Source organism: Lepus europaeus, chromosome 1 (genome assembly GCF_033115175.1).
Source record: "Lepus europaeus isolate LE1 chromosome 1, mLepTim1.pri, whole genome shotgun sequence".
Taxonomy (NCBI): Eukaryota; Metazoa; Chordata; class Mammalia; order Lagomorpha; family Leporidae; genus Lepus; species Lepus europaeus.
This window is the reverse complement of record NC_084827.1, coordinates 121302441-121324797: the sequence shown is the minus strand read 5'-3', so window position 1 is coordinate 121324797 and position 22357 is coordinate 121302441. Positions and strand designations below refer to the sequence as shown.

Sequence of the window (22357 nt, the reverse complement as noted above, 5' to 3'; positions counted from 1 at the left end):
AGAATGGGACTGTTAGGAGATGCCCCTAGCACTCATTCGTGAAGAAGTCAAGGGAGAAATGATCTGAGCGTGGAGCAGCTGGCACTTAATTCAGCAACAGTAAACAGGAAAGAATGGAAGTAGGTCTATGATAAATGCTAAGCTTGCAGAACACATCAAGGCAGTGTGCCAGGTCTCTGGCTGCTAGTATTCTGCAATATGTGCATTAAGGGTCCTTTGATGAACTAACTGCTTTGGGACTCTCAGTGTTCTCCTATGGGGAGAGAGCTCAATTTCTCTTTTCCCAACCTCCTTTTCTGTTGGGTCTGACTGTCATGCTAGCCCAGGAGAAGAAAACAAGGGATGGATTTTAGGTAAAAAGGCACCTAGCCATATGGGATAGGCCCAAAATGCACCGGGCAAGAGGAAGGGCTGGGCATTAAGGAGGACCACTGCACAAAAAGAAACAGGGAACTGCGTCCTCAAGGCCAGGTCCCAGGATGTGGGTGGAGGGGGCCGGCTCAGCATCCTGATCAGTGGCTATGTTTCAGTGCGGAGTCCAAGTTATAGATACTGGAAGGTTTAGAATAGCCACCCACCCTGCAACCATTTATTCCTGAGTATATTACCAAACGATGCCCAGTAGCTTTTCTCATGAGACGCATCTATGTTTTTCATATAACTTTTATGGTCACAGGTACTTTGAGAGGTGGGCATGAATGTTTTCCTGTTTATAAGCTTTTTTCCTTTTTGGAGTATTCCCAATTTTTAAAACATACACTTATTCTATTCAAATAGGAATTAATCTCGGCTTTATTACATTCACTGTATGTATCTGCAATTTAAAAATGAGCACAGGAGAAATGCAGTCACGTCCCTGCATGCCATTTTAGAAGCAAATTATTTCAGGAAACATTACTATTTCCACAGGTGGTTGAGCTTTCCTTTCCAGACTGAAACATCATTCTGTTGCTAATAATCATTTGAATTTCTTAATTTTATAAATGAAAAATCATGTTTAAGAGTTCTCTACCTGCTTATGTACACATCTACTGTCAGAATCTGGTACTACATCAGTGCTGAGGACCTAATTCACTTGCATTTGAATCACTGACCATGAAAGCAATTTCCATTTTTGTTCAAATGTTCTCAAAACTGTACATTTAAGAGTCAGGTCCTTAATAAATTCCAAGTCACTGGTTCACTTTATAATCAGAAACAATTTTGTTTCTAAAACAATTCAGCTAGACATTTAGAAATCAAGCAAGAATCAGTTACTTATCATGAAGGAAAAAGCCAACAGTCCTTGCACTAGTACCTATCCTATGATGCAACCAAAACCTTTTCATATTTTTCAGAAATTCTAGCCTTAAAATATACCTTTAGCTACAGAAAAACTTTATCAATTCAGGAAATATTATCAAATAGTCAAAAAACTAAGATCCATGATTGCTGTAAGTTTAACAATCTGTATTTTAAAAAGTTCACAGGACTTTGGGGTCGATGTAGTGGCTTTGTGGATGCTGGTTTGTGTTGGAGCTGTTCCACTTCCTATCTAGTTCCCTGCTAATGGCCTGGGAAAACAGTAGAGGATGGTCCAAGTGTTTGGGCCTCAGCAACCCAACTGAAGCTCCTGGCTTCAGCTTGGCCCATCCTGGCTGTTTCACCCATCTGGGGGAGTGAACCAGCAGAAGGAATCTCAATCTCAATCTCTCTCTCACTTCTCTCTCTCCCTCTCTCTCTAATTTTGACTTTCAAATAAATAAATTCATCTTTATTTAAAAAGTCCATGGGATTTCATGAATAAGCAAATACTGATTTGTTTTTACCCAGCAGGGTTCTAGTGTTCACATATTATATTGAAAATCTGACACAGGCAATTTACTACTATTTGCCTTATCTACCTCAGTACGGCCTCTACTCTCCTTATATTCATCCTATTTTTCTGTTAAGAAAAAAAAACTCTAGATATGGATTAAATACCACCTCACTCAGTTCATTTTTTTTTAATTTTAACACTATATTTGCCAATTTGTATGACAATATTCTTTCTGGAAAACAATTTTCTCTTGCTAAGTGTAATTTTGGTAGCCATTTAGAGATGACATCAAAATTCACCTTTTCTTACCCTCTCATTTCTTTATTCTCACATCCTTTTCAAATAGTCACATTGCTACAAAAAAAAGCACAATTTATGTCTGTAGTAACATGACTTTTCTCAGAAAAACAGAAATCAGTTAGCATAGGTTCCAACATCAGTATGGCAAAAAAAAAAAAAAAAAAAAAAAAAAAAAACTAAAAAATAAAAACCAACAATATCATTTAAGAAAATTCCACACTACAAGGTGCTATACTCAGTTTTTCAGACTTAAGTTATTTCTCACACTGATTATGTAATATTCTCCATTGTACCAACAAATACCTTTGCTGGACTCCTGCCATGCAAAGACAGCCAGAGAACATGCGAAAGCTATGCCGACCCAAGTGGCCTCTCGTTGATGCCACTGCACACGAGCGACACCATCAGCATAGGAGAGGTTACCCTAGCACACAGTTTCTCATTCTTATTAAACTTGCACTTGAGATTGAAATCCACTCACTGTTGTAGCCACTGCTGCTGCTAGCCTCTGTCGGCGCCGAGTTGTGCTGAACTGGCCTTTCGCAGGTGGCCCTTCCTGACAGTGAATGGGAGAAGAGAAAGGGGAGGAAACGTGGGGTGGGGGAGGGGGAGGATGGGATATGGAAGGATGAAAGATAATCAGAAAGAGAGAGGGAGATTTTTTTAACCGAAGTTGACTTTTAAAAAAAAATCGTAGCAAAAAATTTTTGCAAAGAGCTCTAAAGGGCATTTGTGCTGTGAGAAATGTTTGCTGTTCTCCTTTTAAATCGCTTGGATATCTGTCTATTTGCTGACTATAACCCCCACCCCAAAAGGAAATGGAAAATTAAGAACTGGTGACTAGCCTGTGACTTTAAGGTAAGATAAATGTGCATACTGTTTTATTCATGTGATGTCATGTTGTAATGTTACATGAAGTCGAAAGTTATTCAGTTAATGGTAGTAAAGAAAAAAATAGGTTCAGGGAAACTGATTAAATGGTGCATGAAGGCTAAGATAAACAGGCTGCAAGAAGAGCCTCCTGTTGGCCAGGCACAGTTTTTAATCTGGAAGTAAAATAGCAGAGGGATGGGTACCAGGATTCTTATATTCCCCAGTCAATCCCTGACTATAAAGCTTGCTCATTTGGACTCAATATTAGGTATACTGTTGGGATTTTCAAGTTAGAGGATTTTCCAAGGAGGAAGACAGTCCATTTTAGGACAAGGAAAAAAAAAAAAAAAACCACAACACAATACCTATCATGGAACAATGCCCATAAAAATCAACTATGGAAAACCAAAAGTGGGTGAAATTCATTTACTGATGTGCACCCTATGCCAGTAGAAGAATTCTAGAACTTTCTTCCATATTTTTCCTTGCTTTTTCATGGGTTGGAATGTGAGATAATGATATTTCCTTCCAAGCACTCTATTTTGTCTGCTCCTAAAAGATCCAGACTTGTAAAAAGGCTGTGACCAATGATTTCATTTCCAACTGAATTGAGACATACTTTCTTAGAATCACTTAATATTCTAGAATAAAAAGAAAATCATGACTGCTTTAGTTTTAGAAAAATAGAAGTATATTGAAAATGGTTATATCTCTAATTCTCCTTAAAAGTTCTGAATTACATTCATATTTTTCTCTTATCTTCACAAGTCTATATTCATCTATGTATATGTTTGTTGCACACACATATACATAATTTGTTTACCACAAAATGCTTTCTATACAAATTTCCTTTCTCTTCAGTGTGGTGAAAATGAGAATTTTCTTCTACCCTTTAGTATAATCTGAGCAACTTTGAGATCTAGGACAGCTACACATGAATGATATCAGATCACTTATCTGTACAGTCTATCTGTTCCTCCTTACCTCCCCCAACATTTAGGGGTCTCCACTGTAAGTCATGCTGTCAGCAGTATAAGAAATCTAGCAGCTCTTTCTTCACAGCAAACCCTTCAAAATCATTCCCCCCTTGTCCTCCTCTACCTGATTTAGAGAACAAGCTTACTGCACAATGATACTGAGAACCTTATTAGAACTAACAACTCTGATGTGTACAGGTCCAGAATTCTACGTTTACATTTAAATCTACAGCACAATCTAATCAATGCAAGAATAAACCAAGAAACATCCAGAAAACTTCACCGAGATCTATTTTTAAAATGATTTATTTTATAATCATTTCAAGATGACAATTATCACAGAAGGCTGAATGTAAAGTTCAGCAATACAACATCAGTAAGAAGAGCAGTAATGATCACCCCCACCACCAGTCTGGGTTCCATCATGACTGGCTGGTTCGCTAAAATTTACAACAGGGGGGTGGGAAATGAGCTGTCACAACTTGAGAGCTTCTTAAACTGGCTACCGCACTGATCATCAGGGAAAGCGATTTAAATACTGAGACAATTGCATGCTCAAAATAAATAGTTGGCATCATTACACAGGAATCCTACAGTCAAACATTTAAAATAGGAGGGGAAGAAGTGAGAACTGGGGTGGGAGACTGTAGTTGGTATGTTTAATCCACTAGAGTATAAATAAATGCTATGTTTTTCTGTAAACATAATACTGCTGAGGAAACATTATTATGTTGGTCATGGTCACCCTCCCTAGCCAAGTGTGCCTATGGGAGGAACTTCAAGTAACTTCCAAATAACAGAGGAAGAACATCATAAGGGCTCCTGGAAGACCTGTGGGTTTGGGCACTCAGAAAAGATTCAAATTCTGCAGCATTTACCCTACAACACTATTTGCTTTAAATCAAGAAGAGGTCGAGTTTCTCTGGGAGTGACTGAAAATTTACTGCCACCCCAAAGTCTGTTTGTTTTCTACTTGAATCTGAAGCTAAATTTTGGGAAGGCAAAGTTTTCTTTGAGTGTGGGGATGAGGTGATTTCAATTTCTTTCAAAAACACCCAAACAAGAATTAAAAGAACAAATTAATAAACATAATACATCGCATCAACAGAATGGATAAAAATCATATGATCATCTCAATAGATGCAGAAAAAGCATTTGATACGATTCAACACCCATTCATGATAAAGCCTTGAACAAATTATTTATAGAAAAACATATTTCAACATAATAAAGGCAATGTACGGCAAACTCACAGCCAGCATTGTATTGAATGAGGAAAAGTTGAAAGCATTTCCTTTAAGATCTGGAGCCAGACGAGGATGTCCACTAACGCTGCTCTTATTCAGTATGGTACTGAAAGTTTTAGCCAAAGGAATTAAGCAAAAGAAACAAAGGTATGCAATGAGGAAAGGAGGAAGTCAAACCATTTCTGCTTGCAGATGACATGATTCTATATAGAGACTTAAAGACTTCACCAAGGAGCTGGTGCTGTGGCATAGTGGGATAAACCTCCACTTGCAGCGCTGGCATCTCACGTGGGTGGCAGTTCAAGTCCTGGCTGCTTTTCTTCTGATCTAGCTCTACTATGGCCTGGGAAAGCAGTAGAAGATGGCCCAAGTCCTTGGGCCCCTGCACCCACATGGGAGACCCAGAAGAAGCTCCTGGCTCCTGGCTGTGGATCAGCACAGCTCTGGCTGTTGTGGCCATTTGGGGAATGAACCAGTGGATGGAAGACCTTTCTCTCTGTCTCTCCCTTGCACTGTCTGTAACTCTCTCTCTCAACTAACTAAATAAAATACTTAAAAAAAAAGACGTCACCAAGAAAATATTTGAACTGATAAATAAATTCAATAAAGTTGTATGATGTAAAATCAACTCCCAAATCAGTAGCATTTTTATATACTAATAATGAACTTGCCAAAAAAGAAAATATAAAAGCAATCTCATTTATGAGAGCTAAAAGAAAAATAATACACTTTGGAATAAATTTAACCAAAATGAGGCCGGCGCCGTGGCTCAACAGGCTAATCCTCCGCCTTGCGGTGCCGGCACACTGGGTTCTAGTCCCGGTCGGGGCACCAGATTCTGTCCCGGTTGTCCCTCTTCCAAGCCAGCTCTCTGCTATGGCCCAGGAGTGCAGTGGAGGATGGCCCAAGTCCTTGGGCCCTGCACCCCATGGGAGACCAGGATAAGCACCTGGCTCCTGCCTTCAGATCAGCGCGGTGCGCCGGCCGCAGCGTGTTGGCCACGGCGGCCATTGGAGGGTGAACCAACGGCAAAAAGAAGACCTTTCTCTCTGTCTCTCTCTCTCACTGTCCACTCTGCCTGTCAAAAATTTAAAAAAAAAAATAACCAAAAATGTGAAAAACATCTATACAAGAAGTATCTGACTAGACTTTTCTCAAAAGAAGAAATACAAATGGCTAACTGATACATGAAAAATGGTCAATATTACTAGCCATCAGGGAAATGAAAATCAAAACTACAAGGAGGTATCATCTTACTCCAATCAGAATGACTGTTAACAATAACGTTAAAAATAACATGCTGGCAAGGACGTGGAGAAATGGGAACTCCTATGCACTGTGGGTGGAATGAAAACTAATATACTCTTTTGTAGGACAGGATGGAAGTTCCTCAAGAAACTAAAAATATGGGGTGGGCATTTGGCTCAGCTGTTAAATTGCCGTGTAGAATGCCCACAGTCCCCTGTAAGTCCCTGGTTTGAGTCCCGGCTACTCCACTTCTGATCCAGCTTCCTGCTGGTGCATGGAGAGACAGCAGGTGATGGTTTAAGTACCTGGAACTCTGTCACCATTGGGGAGAAATGGATGAAGTTCTGGAGTCCTAGCTTTGGGATGGCCTAGCCTTGGCTGTTGTGGGCATTTGCGGAGTGAACCAGGAAATGGAAGATCTCTCTGTTTCCCTGTTTGTCTCTCTGTTCCCTGCTTTTCAATACAATGAAAATAAATAAAAATTCAAAAAAGAGACTAAAGATAAATCTGTCATATGACTCAGCTCTCCCTCTTCTGGGTACAAATCCAAAGGAAATGAAATCAGCATATGGAAGAAGAACCTGCATTACCAGGTTTATTGCATCACTATTAACAATAGTCAAGATATGGAATTGACCCAGGTGTCCATATAAACAGATTAATGTAAAATAAAAGATGGCAGGTATATACACAATGGACAATTATTCTATATAAAAAAAAAAGGATGAAATCCTGATACTGGCAACAAAATGGATGGAAATGGAGATCACTGTGAATAATATGCCAGATATCAACAGAAAAATACCACTTAACCTCTCCCACATATACATGTACATGTTTACATTTGATCCAAATTTTAAAATAGAAAATAGTGGTTACAGGGCCAGAGCTATGGTACAGAAGGTTAAGCCTCCACCTGCAGTGTTGGCATCCTTTATGGGCACCAGTTTGAGTCCTGCTTGCTCCACTTCTGATCCAGCTCTCTGTCAATGTGCCTGGGAAAGCAGCAGAGGATGGCCCAAGTGGCCCCTGCACCCACATGGGAGACCCAGAAGAAGCTTCTGGCTCCTGGCTTCAGCCCGGCCCTGCCCTGGACATTGTGTCCATTTGGGGAGTGAACCAGTGTATGGAAGACAGTTCTCTCTTTCTCTGGCTCTCCTTCCCTGTAACTATTTCAAGTAAATAAATAAATATTAAAAAAATAATAAAATAGTGGTTATCTGAAACTGGGAAGGGTAGAGGAGGGGGAAAGTTTGGATAATGGGTTCCAAAACATAACAGGGTGCATGTAGTGGACGCTGGCATTTTTGCAGCTAAGTGCTGTCACCAAGGTGCCCAGTGCTGTATCATATTGTGTATAAAGAGCCAGAAGACAGGAACTGGCAGGTTCCAAAAACAAACCAGCCCAAGAGGTCAGGAAATGGAAAGGCTGGTTGCCTGCTCTGATAGATTTCTGCTGTGTACATGTGTAGAAATGTTGCACTGTATTCCTAAAAACGTATAACACATTGATCCAAAATTAAATAAATAAATAAATTTGATAAAGAATTACAAGGAGTACAAGGGCCTTTTGTTATTCTTTGGTGAAAAAAGAAAGCACAACAGGATAAATGCTTAACATTTAAAAACAAATGAGTGTGAAAGATTTTCCTGCCTCTTGAACACTTTCTTGCAGTGATCCAGAAAAATCTTTACAACCTCTCTACACATTCAAAAGCACAGCTTGTGACTAGAGGGGCATTCACACTTGCATTTTGCTTCCATCAGATACAACTGAGTAATAAGGGGACCACGGTGGTTTCCTGGCCGTAATAGGGAGCCAGAGGGTCCTGTGCTGAGACTCACTGAGAACCAAACTACACAAGACAACAGCATGAATGGGAATCCGCTCAGTGGCTCACCTCAAAAAACACAAGACTGAAACGACATCTGATGGTGCTGGACTTCTTCAGTTGTTTTATTTGTGGAGCTGGTTCTTTTATCTACTAAAATGGTTCTTTTTTATTATTGCTAGCTTTGATAACCATAGAATTCATGCTTAAACACACACACACACACACACAATTAGATAATTACAAGCTCAAAACAAATCGAACCGCCAAAAGCCATTTTACATAGTTTTCTTGTGAAATCATTTGGGGCATTTGTCCTTATAGTATTACTTTTATGGTCAGGAAAGCACACAAAAACATACTGAACAAATAAACACAAGAAATCATATTCACTGAATATGGACATTCTAAATAAAAAACAGGTCTTTAAGTTTGTGAAGATTTATTTTTAACTACATCAGATTAGCAAGAAAAGCAAAAATTTGTTAATAACATACTCAGAATTACAATACAAAGTGTTATTAATGCAGTTAGAATTAGAGAATTATTTTGTTAACTTAGAAGACATTGCAGAATTCTGAAAAGCAGTTTCTTATGCCTTTGTTAGAACATAAGTGGATATATTTTAGCTTAAAAACAGCCAAATCATAAATCTAATTTTGGCTGTGTAGGGCAAGGGTCCTTCATAATGAATAGCTAGGATGAGAACAGTAGTGAATGTAGTTTAAAGATGTGAAAGTAATATATGATTATGACCTAAGAAGTTTTAGGCATTTACCATATTTTGTATCACTGTAATTCAATAACCTAAGATGGTCCTACTTTAAAAATTTAAAACTATATTAAATATATTTATTGAAGTAAATTTATCATGAGTTATTAAGACTTCAGTTCGCATTTTAAAGTGACTATTGCTGCCCAAATACCTTTTTTTTTTTTTTGTAGAATCATAGAATTTTAGAGTTGAAAGAGAATTCAGATCTCATTAAATTAACCCCATCATTTCACCTGGGGGCATATGGAAGCCAAGCAAATTGAACAGAAATACACAAAAATCTTTATAACCAGAAAACAATGATGAGACTAGAACTCGGGTTCATTTCTAATTCATTATACGCTCCTAGAAATTCAGACAATGTTGACACAATAACAGGCTCTTTTAAGATCTGATATATGTAAATTTATGCTCATCTATCTCATCATAATAGGTTTTCAGATTTTTAAGGCTACTTTTTGCTAGATATGTAAAGTTCCAGAAGTCATAACTGACATGAAAAATATCACTTTTCAGTAGTGTCATATAATTTTAGCATTCAAATTCTTTCCACTTATGCCAGAGTAAGAAAAATGACTAGAATTCCCACTATTTTAGATAAGTCAGTTTCAAAAGCATTGACTTTAAAGCAATTAAGCTGCTTCCTCAATTTAACTCCCATGAAGTGGTATATGCAACTATTGCTTTAAGAGAATATCAAAATGAGAAGGAAGGAAAAATAAAATCTGTACCTGTAGTTGTATTTTTGTATCTTTGCTGACACTTTTTGTTCTCCATCGTCTTGTGACCCGCTTGTCTTTCTTTGAAATATCTACACAGTTAGCCTACATTACACAAATAGTTAAAAGCAACAAAGTATTATTGCGTTAACACAGGTGACACAGGTTAAGACCCAGAGAGCACAGCACAGTTAGTAAAGACTCCTTGTCACATATGCAGGCCAGGAGAGAAAGGCACATCAGATGCAGGGTGAGGATTAAAAGTAGAAAAGGACTTATTTATGGAAAGTATTGTTCTCATTTAAAAAATGAAATTAGGATTAGAGATCTTTAGCATTTTTTGTCTACGGGAAGATAATTAGTCATTCTGAGAGTATCTAAATTATATTTTCAAACCATTTCTAATGTAAGATAAACCTCAAAGAATGAATCACATATATATTTTTTCTAGTTAGTATTTAAAATGTAAAACATTTAAGAACAGCCATCTTAATGAACACAATGACACTGAGATTCAAAAGTATTAAGGCTCCAGAAAATAAACTAGTGTATACTGCAGCTATTTTCCGTTAAACCTTACCCTATATATTCACAGAACAGCCTGGTAAAGAGTATAAATTAATATCTCAGTCCTTTTACCAGTAGCAGTAATACATTTACCTGCATGTCAGTGAAGTTAGGTGCCGACTGAGTTCTCTGTAATATTTCCAAATTTTGCAGGAGTTTGCTAAGTTCCACGAGGTTTGACTGGCAGTGTGCAAGATCTAATAAAAATCAGAAATAAAAATATGTTTAGAACTGGGCAGAGAGTGGTAGTGATGGTAAGCAAGGAGAATTGGCCCAAACTGGGGCAAATGTGATCAGGCAGATCCATGTTTATATGCCAATGTACACTAGCAAAGTGAACAAGCCCTTCTCCTCTTTAGAACTAAGGCCCCACTGGTAGCTGGATGATTTCAAAGCTCACTTGTAGAAATTTACAGGTGCCAATGTAGAAGCCATGAAAATCTCAGTCCAAGTGTGCGAGGTCACTTTCCTGCTCTGCTGCTTGTCATCTGGGAAAGCACAGGTAATGACGTGTTCACATCCCGTGGCCTGATGCTTAAGACCCTGCTCTAAAATGGTTTACAACATGGTTGCCTGGGATTTGGGTGGAGTCAAAGTCACATTTGGAAAAAAAAGAGGATGGAATACAAAATCAAACATATTTCTCTGTAACTTAGCTCACTAACAATGTTGCAATTAATAGTTTCTTTAAAATCTATTAGACATAATACTAACTCAAAGATTTTCAAAGTGTTTCCTGCTCCAGCAGAATCAGCATCACCTAAGTGTCAAACTCAATCTGTGTGAATTAGTCTTGGGAATGCAGAAGTGACATTTACTATAAATTTTTGGTGTATTTGGACCAAGAAAGAATTTTTATAATTTACATAATGAAATATCACTTTTTAAAGAAACCAATTTTTAGTTTGTGAAATTCAACAACAGTCAAAAGTGCTGAGTTATCAGTATTACTTATTCAATGACTAAACATTTGGAACTTGTCTTCCAGGCATTTGATGATGTTTGCAAGTGTCCTGTTTATGAACAGACCACAACAAGGCACATCCCTAAGTTCCTGTTGAATTATAAAGTGGCTGTTCTTATTTTTGGGGGTCAGTTGCTGAAAGTTCCATTTCAAAGATTGAAAATTGTTATGCGCAAGGGTACTTTCAAAGGATCCTGTAAAATGGAATTAAAAGATAAGTTTATTTTGGTCCAGAAATTTTGAAATCCATGCATAGTTTTTTTGTAATGAACTTTATAAATATTTTAAGTATTAGTGGAAGAGACACAGAGAGAGAGAGAGAGATAGACTGGGTCAAGGCCAAAGCCAGCAGCCAGTAACTCCCTCCACTTCTTCTATGTGGGCGGCAGGAACTCAATTACTTGAGCCACCCCGGCTGCCTCTGAAGGTCTACAATGGCAGGAAGCTGGAGTCAGGAGCTGGGGCCAGGAATCAAACCCAGGTCCTCCAGTGTGGGATGTAGGCATTTAAGCTGTTAGGTGGAATGTCTGCTCCCATGCATAAACTTTTTAAAGACTCATCATATACGGTAGAGCCAGTAGAATATGGCTGCTAAATATGATAAGGTAAGTAGGCAGCTGTTTGAGGGAGATTTTTGACTCTGGGGTTGGATGTAAACTAACAGAGAGGAGTTAATGCTAGGAAGGTCTTTATATAAGACTCAGAATCTCAGCACACTCCATGGAGAACAGGGCAGCACCCCGGATGCACCTAGGCCCCTCCTCTTGGCAGCACCTGCCGCAGGATGGAACCCTGATCCAAGAGCTGCCGCTGTCTTTCAGGGAACTCTTCATCGCCAATGGCCTTTAGATTCCCCCACCAGTGGAGGTGCTGGGTGAAGCCGACAAACGCAAATGCCTGACACCACCATACCGACCAGGTCAGTACCTTCTACCCTCAGGAGAGGCAGCACCTCTCGGTAAGGTGTCTTGGGAGGGTAGGGAATGTAGAGAATAAAAGATAAGCAATCAGGACGAATGGCAGTACAAAGAATGAAGGAAAGCATTAGAGAGAAAGGAGAAAGGAGCTGGCTAGAAAGGGGCACACTCTTCCAAGAACAAACCTCACCATAAGGGATTTTATCTAAAATCACTTATCTACCAAGCTTTCTGTCTAGTACATATTACATTCATACTTTTTAATAATTGTAATTGTTCTAAATAGTGCTATGTAGGTAGGATTAAAATCTAAGACTAGGGCTTCAACACGTCAAAACAATATGCACTCTTTGGAAACAGAACTTAGTGGATCCATTCAGTTCAAAGCCAAAACCTTCAAGCTAAGGGTGCAGAGACAACGTTGTACTTTACATCCTCCAGCGGCAGATTCCTCACCTGTGAAATGCTCATCACACTATCTGCCCCTTTCACCTATCAGCTGAGACGCTGGGGGTGGGGGGAATCTCTATGCAAACCAGAAATGGTCTTTAAGGAGTACTGATCCCACCATGTCATCCTGCCAGAGCTTTGATGTGGGCCAGGCCTCTCCTTTCCCCACTTCTGTCCTTGACAGCACAGATAAGATCAAATCCTGGGCGGGATTCCAATGCTGGCCTAAGCATCGAGCTGTGTACAGATAACAAAGACATCCCAAAGATAAAAACACTCTTGATTTCATTAAATTAAGATTAAATCTAATTTTAGAATCTGGGAGAAGGAAAAATAATGATCTTGTGTTACTAGACATGATAGTTATCTTAATGAGAAAGCCCCAGAGGCTTAAAGGGTTAAATACTTGTAAAATCCTACAGGTGCTTTCAAAAATACTGTGAAGTAAGCAAGTGCCTCTTGTTGGTTGATGAGTTTATAATTTTAAACATGGCGACTTAAAGTCTTTTGTAATCCACAGTTATATATGATCTGCTGCTCATAAAACTAAAGCGTTGTTGGTTCTGTGTTTAGCTGTCCTCCTATAGGTTCCTATGGACTTTTTCCAGCCACTTTTATTGTATTCAGTACTTTGGGATGGCTCTGTAAACAGATGAAGCCAATAATGTATTAACAGTACCAACTGAGAGAAAGTATGGTTAACTGAGGTTACTAAAAAGAAAAAGCAATTCAAATCAATTGGCAATCTACAAAAAGAGTTAAAGATTTTAAAAGCTATTATTAAAATTGCTATATTGGTCTATTATGCTATATTATATGTGTGTACATATTGTATGTCCACGTGGGGAAATTTTATTAAGAGTTTTATTTTAAATGGCTTATAGATAAGATTGTCCATAAATTTAAGCTGCTAAAATCAATCAAAGATACATTTTAATTTGTGGGACCTGAATCTGTGTATCATATGTTTTAGACTTGTTGGTAGAAAGAAACTAAAAACATTTTAGATGGTTGTGCTTAAGTTTACTGGCTAAACAAACTACACCATGTTAGATATTTAAGAGGTGTTTTCAAATACATGATTCTTAAAATTTATAGAAGGCATTGGACCTTCTGGTAAATGTTTTCTTAAGTTGTTATCTAATGGTTGAAACGGTTTGCTAAGTATTCATGTGATATTGCTATTGTCAGCAAGCGATCTAGGACTTGCTCCCTCATTTCTCTATTCTAAGCCCAACTTGTTCTTTCATTTCTCTATTCTCTTCAAGGTAGGAAACTAATTCTATTATGAAGGAATCTGTAGGATGCACAATTTAATCTTTAGACCTTATAAAAGAGATGGCTAACATTTTTCTGTAATAGCATAGCCAAAATAAGAACTTAAATAATAATCTCATAGCTAGATTCACTTCGCCATCAGCGAAGTATACAGTAAGTAGAAAAAACCTCCCTTTCAGACAAAAGGGAAAGAAAGTTTTAAAGTGAGAATATAATTTTCCTCATGGGCATTGTCTACCTTAGAAAAACTACTACAGAACATGCCTGTGACTAGAGACTTGTAGTTCAGGCCACCGAAGAATAGAGATGGGACTTGGGCACTCCCTTGACTTGCATCCTCTGATCTGCTTTAACACAAACCAGGAGGAAAAGAAAGCTCGGCATCAGAAGCAATGGGTGGCAGGCCTATTAATGGCTGATCTGTACAGTGATCTGCCCTCAAGGAGACCCAACAGGCCAGTCCACTGCAGTGGCTTTCAATGTGGTAAGCCTGGGCTTCAGCAGAAGTCAGCTTGTGAAGAGCCCTGGCAGCTCTGCCAAGAGTTGGATCACTGGAAATGGACCTGCCCTGGAGTCGAAGGATGCCCAGGTCAGAGCCACAGATCTTATTGGCTCTAAGCTGAAAAGCCCTTCACTCAGCCCAACTTCCAAAGTGACCACTGCAGCTGAGGGGATGGTCAAGTAGGGTCAGCAACATTGCAGGCAGAACTGTAAATTCCTTCTTAGAGATGCCACCTGCCTTTACCTGGCCAGCTCTCCTCCCAGGCCAGCCAAGTAATGAAAGTCAACAGAGTGCCTTCCCCTAGGAGGTTCACACCTCCCTTAGGATATACCCCATGTGAAGGGATAGATAGGTCTGGGCCTCTGAATTTACAAGGCCTAAAGCCCACCAGATTATTATCAAGCCCCTTCTATCAGGTTCTATTTGCCTCTCAATCAGAAAACTTAATTGTAGCTTAGACAGCACCTTTCTTAGCTCCTCTAATAATGACTCTGTCCTTTGTTCTAGGCCCTGTCTAGCGTACTTGGGCCTCATTCCTTTGTAATCATAACCTCTACTCTACCACCAATGGCTCTACTCCCAACCTGTGTGTACTGATGGTCCTCTTCCCCACTTAATGCTGTATAATTGTTCAAACCTGGTAAATGCCACTCTTAGGATCATTGGTTACTATCCTCACTCTGTCTTTTATGACCTTGTCTAAATATGATCAGAGTCGGCAAACTTGGAAGGCTTCCATAGCCTTGGCAACTCATGACGACAGCCTAGGATGGTTACTGGCGCCATAAACTAGAGTGTCAATTTGTTGGGTCAACAACAGGAGCCACTGTGCACTTGATCCTCATGTGGGATCTCTGTCCTTAATGTGCTGTACATTGTGATTTAATGCTATAACTAGTACTCAAACAGTATGTTTCACTTTGTGTTTCTATGTGGGTGCAAACTGTTGAAATCTTTATACTAAATTGATCTTCTGTATATAAAGAGAATTGACAATGAATCTTGATGCAAATGGAAGGGGAGAAGGAGCGGGAGAGGGGAGGGTTGCGGGTGGGAGGGAAGTTATGGGGGGGGGGAGCCATTGTAATCCATAAGCTGTACACTGGAAATTTATATTCATTAAATAAAAGTTAAAAAAAAAAAAAAAGAAAGCATAGTGGGGGCCAGCGCTGTGGTACAGCAGGTCATGTGCAGCCTATAGTGCCGGCATCCACTTCTGATCCAGTTCCCTGCTAATGCACCTGTGAAAGCAGCGGAAGATGGCCCAAGTGCTTGGCACCTCTGTACACACACAGGAGACTGCTGGCTTCAGCTTGGCCTAGCTAGGCTGTTGTGGCCATTTGGGGAGTAAACCAGCAGAAGCCAAGATCTCGCTCTCTGTCTCTTCTTCTCTCTCTGTAACCCTGTCTTTCAAATAAGTAAATAAATCTTTAAGAACAAAAACTAAAAGTATAGTGGCTGGCATTGTGGAGTAGTGGGTAAAGCTGCAACCTGTGATACCAGTATCCCATACGGGTAACAGTTCTTGTCCTGACTGCTGCACTTCCAATTCAGCTTCCTGCCAATGGCCTGGGAAAAGAAGCAGAACACGGCCCAAGTACTTGGGCCCCTGCCACCCATGTGGGAGACCTGGAACTAGTTCCTGGCTCCTGGCTTCAGCCTGGCCTAACTCTGGCTATTTGAGGAGTGGACCAGTAGATGTTAGATCTCTCTCTATCCCTCGCCCACTCTCCCTGTAACTCTGCCTTTAAAATAAACAAATAATTTTTTTTTTTTTTTAAAAAGCCAGATGCTGGAATGTGGAACACAGACATCATAATCAGCAGGTTAATTGCTAGGCTACATGTCCACTCTATGATACTAATTTTATCTCGATGGAGAAAAATATGCTCTAAGTGTCAAGCCGTTCCTTGATAAACTCGAGAAGATCTGTACTGGTAAGTTCAGATCCATGAGTGGCCAGCCTCTTAAACAATGACAAGTATAAATCAGCCATCCCATGAGCATGAGACACTGTTACATCTTTTCCTATGCAACTGATGAAGTCAACCAAGAAATGTTATTACTTTGGAAACATAGCCAATCGCATTATTAGGGACCTCTATGACAAACGATCAAAACGGACAAAAACGAGATGAGGGAAGGGAGAGTGACTGTGCTTTAAAGTCACCAGAGGGCCCTTAAATGAGACTGCAATTATCTCTGGGTCTGGGTGGATGCAAAGGATTCAGGAAAATAGGAAGGCAGAGAAGGGTAGAGGAGGCATTGCATGTTGTGAAGAGAAGAATGTCCAAAGGCATCAAGGTAGGAACACACACATATGTTCATGAAATAGCAAACAATTTTCACTGGGTTTATGGAAAGCAAGGTTGAAAGGGCATTTAGGGCTGAATGTGCAAGTTGCTAAATGCTATGCTAAACAGTTTGGACGAAAGCCCCAGAGCCACAGAGTACCACAGAAGGGATTTTTGCATAAACGGTATTTTAAGAGCTAACAGCCTTGAGGGAGCATTATGCAGTGGACAAAGATTTGGCTTTCGGGTTAGTCAAATGTGGGTTGGCTGGCATCCCAATGTCTCCACCAGGGCAGCTATATCATCTGGGGCAAATTCCTGAAACTCCACGCATTTCACTTTCCTCGTCGGCAAAGGGGGGGGAGTAGCAACACTGTGGGTGGGTCCTGTCCCAGGGTCAGCAGCACCTCCAAGAGTCGTGGGTTCCCATGAGCCTCTGAGAGGGAAGAAGCAGGGATGGAAGGTGGGTGAACAAGTCAGGAGGCTGAGGGGCCGCCCAGGGACGAGGAACACGGTGATGCTGAGTCAGAAGAACAGGAATGGAATTCTAGGAAAGGAGAGAGAAGGTGGAAAGGAAAAGCAGGGTGGGGTGTTGTCAGAGCAATTGCAGAGCTCAGTTTGGGCTGCAGAAGCAGGGACGGAGGGCAGCCAAGGATGACCTTGAGGTCTCAAGGGCAGCTATGGAAGCAGTACTGACAGAAACAAGGAAGTCATGGAGCTGGGCCCACTGCTGGGGAAGACGCAGGCTGGGATGGCAGCGTGACACAACGTTGGGACGCAGGTTCTGGAGTCAGCATGCCGGAGTTTGACGCCCAGCTGGTTGGGTGAACTTGGCCAACTGAGCTAACTTCTCAGCTCTGAAGTTTTCTCATCCGCAAAATGCAGCTGAGAGGAAGAATGAGTGAATGCATAAAACACCTAGAACCGCGCCTGGGATACAGGAAACACCAAATCTATTAACTGGTACCATCATGACCACTGCTATCCCCATTATCACTGCTACCACCATGTCACCACTGCTGCCAACATCCTCAGCGCCACCACTGGCATCACTGACACAGGTTTTGGGTCCAATTTTGAGGAGAGGGCTTTGTGGCACTGGGAGTTGGGATGCCCATATCCCCTATCAGAGTGTTGGTTTGAGTCCGTTACTCCATTTCCCATCCAGCTTCCTGCAAATACATCCTTGGAGGCAGCAGATGATGGCTCAAGTGCTTAGGCCCCTGTCTCCCACATGGGAGACACAGATGGAATTCCAGGCTCCTGGCTGTGGCTTGGCTCAATCCAGAATGCTCTGGGAATTTGAGGAGTGAATCAGTGGATGGAAGATCTCTCCCTCTCTCTGTGCCACTATGCCTTTCAAGCAGATGAAAGTAAACAAAACATTTTAAAAAACAATTTCTGAAAAAAATTATGAGCAGGTTTGTTATCTCCAAGATAATGAGCAGAGTTATTAGAATCGAGTTAGCCTGGGTTGGCCCTACAGTTCTGCCAAGAACTTGCTGGGTAACACGGGCAAGTGACTTGATCTCTCTGAGCTTTGGTTTCCCAATCTGCAAAATTCTGGGGCACATAATCCCTGTTTGTTATCACTGTGAAGAGTAACATGATACTGACACAAAACCATAAGTGAGAGTACTTCAGAAAGTTGGTGGAGAAGTAGAATTAAAAGGTAAGCTTATTTTTTGTGAAAAAAAAAATTGAAATTCTTGCATGTTTCTTCCTAATACATATTTTTCATGATGTTTAAGACCCTCATAGTTCAGGTGCTCAGCTTTGTGTCTGGTCCACAATACACTGTAGGTACTATAATTAATGCAGAAAGCAGAGACAATCTTGATCACTCCTACAAGCCAGGCTGGCTGGAGTGGAGCAGTGGGGGCAAAAGAAAACTTCACGGGGCCTAAAGGAGGAGGCTGATGATACAGGCAGGTCAGAAGATGGAACTGAGACTGGGGCAGAAATCACAGGACCCCCTACTGAGAGTACTTTATCCATAGCAACAAAAAATCAAGGCACAGGAGAGAAGCTATAGTCTGGAGGCAGAGAGCAGGAACTAGTGAAATAGTAAGGAATGCTGTCCCCAAGAAAAGAATTAGCTGTGACACTAGATCCCAAGGTCAGACACAGGAGGGGCTGTTAGGATGGGGAGAAAGAGGCTCTTCCCCCAACGCTGGAGCCAGGCCACACGGATGGACCACCGAGGTGGCTGGGACAGACAGGGAGACAGGTACATGCTCCCACCAGCCTGAGGCCCCTTGGCATCAAAGCCAATGCCCACTTCTGTTGCTCAGACAAATGGGTGTCAGCCCAGGGGCTGGACTCAATCTTCTCAGTAATGTATGTGGTCAGTTGGAGGGCAGGGCCTGCCCAAGTGTGTGTAAGGTTGCAGAAGTAAGAGGGGAGGCTGGGATCCCCAACAGAGGGGCACCAGGGAGAGTGCTGGCTCCGTGTCTTTCCCCATTCTGAAGTTAACGTGCTCAAATTACAGTCTAAGTGCTTAAATACATGCAAGGAAAACTCTCCTCACAGGACATCAGTTAGATGTGGTTTATGAACACAGAATCCCTCTTCAATCCTATTTTCCATAAGCATCACATGTGGGACAGGTGTTTCAGAGGGATGATAAAAATCGTACAGACTTTGAGTTTACAAACCAGTAGAATCAAAAACTTGGTTTTGGTTGCAGGACTAACACAAATGGCCAAATTTTAATTTTTCTAAGGAAGAACACTAAAAAGTTATTTTAATATTTACCTTCACCAAGATTTGGTAAAGGAAAAAAATTTAAACATAATTAGGCTCAACATCATCTCAAGATCATTTTTTAAATTAAATCAGTTGAACCTTAATAAATATGGTTTACATCCCCTTTGTTTTTCTCACTTTTGAAGGTCAGAACCGTCTCAGAATAGAAATGATCAATGGATCCATCTGACCAATGTGTTCTGGTTGATTACCAGGAAGCAGAAGGGAGGTGATAAAGAGGCTCAGAGACAGCAGGGTGAGGGATTCGTATATTAGTTTAGAATATTTAACAATGGATCCACAGTGGAACACTATTAACAGGTAACTGTTGATATAAGACACAGTGCATTGGAATTTTGCCGTTTTTTGCTGGGTTGCCAGGAAACAGACACTTGTTCCATGGACAAGACAAAGCAGCTGTGGATGACCTAGGGAGGAGGCAGAGCAGAGACCTGGGCTGTGGGTGGAGGGCTCTCCTGAGAGGTATTGCTCTGTGGGAGTTCTCCAGGTCCCAGGAGGCTGAGGAAGCTACAGGGAACCCTACAGAGATGAAAGAAGAAGGGTGAAGTGGGTAGAAGGTAGGCAAAGAGCAAAACCCAAGCTTCCCTGTGTCAGGGTACGCGCAGGAGAACTGGCAGGTAAGAAGCTGGGTCATGGGATAGAGAAGGATCTGGTGTCTAAAAATAAAAAAAGGAAAGTCAGGGCATTTGAGGGGTGTGAAAGCACAGCAGCACCCACATTCATCTTTTCATTTTTTGCTTTTTATTTTGTTTTATGCATGTTTCTTTTGCCCATCTTGCAGCCCATATGGGCAAGAACTAACCTTCTGCACACCTGTCCATTTCTTCTGAGTCCTGTAACCAGGCTGCAACTTTGCTCTGGCCAGTTGTGCAGGTAGCAGGAAGGCTGCTGCTGCACGGCAAAGGGGACTGCCAAGGAAAGCTGTTTGGTTGCATCTGCAAAGAACAAAAACCAGAGATGAACCACATGGCTGCACGAAGCAGAAACTGGACACTTAAATGACCCTTTTATCCCTAAACAATGCAAGTCTCCAAAAAAGTTTTTTTTAAGTGTTTAAGGAGATGGAAATGTAACTAACCTGATTTGATCTTCACACTTTGAATACATGAATCAAATTATCACCCTGCACCCCATAAATATGTGCAATTAAAAATTTTAAAAGAGTGTTAAAAAATGCAAGTATGCTCAAAGCATCATTAAGAAAGAAAAGAAGCAAGGACACACTCAAAAAGTGCAAGGAGCCTTTTGACTGATGCGTTATGTTCTCAGCGAAGACAAAACTCACGGACAGCAACACTCATTCAGTTACTATCTCCGTCATTCCACGAAGGGGACAACACCCAGGTATGCTGTGTCTCACACTCACAAGGACCAGCCGCCTCAAATTTCTAATAACTTCTAATTTCTCAGCGAGTTGTACTTGATGCAATAAATGTGCTTATCGCTGTACTCTTCACTGACGACTGGAGGTCTTTTGTTTGCAAAGAAGCACACTCAGGACTTGCCAATCACGTGTGCTTGCTAAATACTTTACCCACCAGCAGGCAGCCTTGCAGCGCTCTGAGTACTGCGAACGACAGCACACAGAAATGGCTGTCTTGCCAAGTCATTATTTATATCAGGCTTTGTTCCATTAAAGGGATTTTATGTGAAATAAAATACTTGTATGAAGTACGTGGCTGCTAAGCTGAGTGTAGTAAACATTTCAGTGAAAAGAGACACTTTTCCCCAAGAAGCTGAAGTAACTTTAAGATCCCATATTGGACTTTAGTATTCAACGACAACTGTGTCTAAGTCGTTATGAAGTGAATGGCGCACATACCTAGCAAACCGAGACTTATTTATTACCCACACAGGGTCACAGACCAATTAACATCCAAGAGTCTCATAACCGCTATTTAGAATGCAAGCAAAGTCACAAAAGGCTCTTTTCATTCTTTATTGCCTTTTGATAAACATAATGGAAATCTTTCAGTGAGTTAGATCATGGAGATAGGTCATTTGTAACGGGACCATAGCTCCTTTGTGAAAACCAGAGGTGAAGAGCTTTCTTATTCCAAAGCAAACAATGGGGAGGACTGGGCTTCAGCTCTCCCTTCTCGGATGTCACCGAAGTTATTTAATAAATAATACAAGGGTTGGAGTTTTTTAATTTTTTATTTATTTATTTATTAATTTTTTTTTTGACAGGCAGAGTGGACAGAGAAAGAGAGAGAGAGACAGAGAGAAAGGTCTTCCTTTTTTGCCGTTGGTCCACCCTCCAATGGCCGCCGCGGTAGCACGCTGCGGCCGGCGCACCGCGCTGTTCCGATGGCAGGAGCCAGGTGCTTCTCCTGGTCTCCCATGGGGTGCAGGGCCCAAGCACTTGGGCCATCCTCCACTGCACTCCCTGGCCACAGCAGAGAGCTGGCCTGGAAGAGGGGCAACCGGGACAGGATCAGTGCCCCGACCGGGACTAGAACCCGGTGTGCCGGTGCCGCAAGGCAGAGGATTAGCCTGTTGAGCCACGGCGCCGGCCTTTTTTTTTTTTAATTGATAGTCTGTGCCAATAGAAGCTGAAAGAACCAAAGAATTAAAAGCTAATATTTTGAAGAATCCACATGAGATACATTTCTCATTTGATTTGGACTAACTCACCACGTGGTGAGAGGCCCAGGGAAAGCTGGGAGCATCCTGAGCATCTGTAAGCCCCCAGTCGTCCTAAGTCCCTGACCTCCTGGCTTGTTCCCTTTGCTTTCAGAACCAGCTGGCGTTAGTGTGAACCCAACACTATTCCCAGGAGAAAAATAACTGAGTAGTCGTTGGCATGGCTGCAACCAGAATCAAACAATGTAAGGTTTGAGAGCC

At 41.1% G+C, this 22357-nt stretch overlaps 1 protein-coding gene across 6 annotated transcripts in view; it reads right to left on the bottom strand.

The window, feature by feature from the left end:
• Positions 1-22357, bottom strand: part of OSBPL6 (oxysterol binding protein like 6) — a 233121-nt gene that overhangs the window by 44730 nt on the left and 166034 nt on the right. For 5 of the 6 annotated variants that reach the window (XM_062188455.1, XM_062188439.1, XM_062188430.1 and 2 more), the window contains 2 exons: positions 20313-20445; positions 10430-10533 (listed from right to left, as the gene is read on the bottom strand). In XM_062188455.1, coding sequence (XP_062044439.1) covers positions 10430-10533; positions 20313-20445 — 237 coding nt within the window. Of the gene's footprint in view, positions 1-2579; positions 2655-9781; positions 9875-10429; positions 10534-20312; positions 20446-22357 lie in introns of all 6 variants that reach the window. The other variant, XM_062188473.1, reaches the window with a different exon arrangement.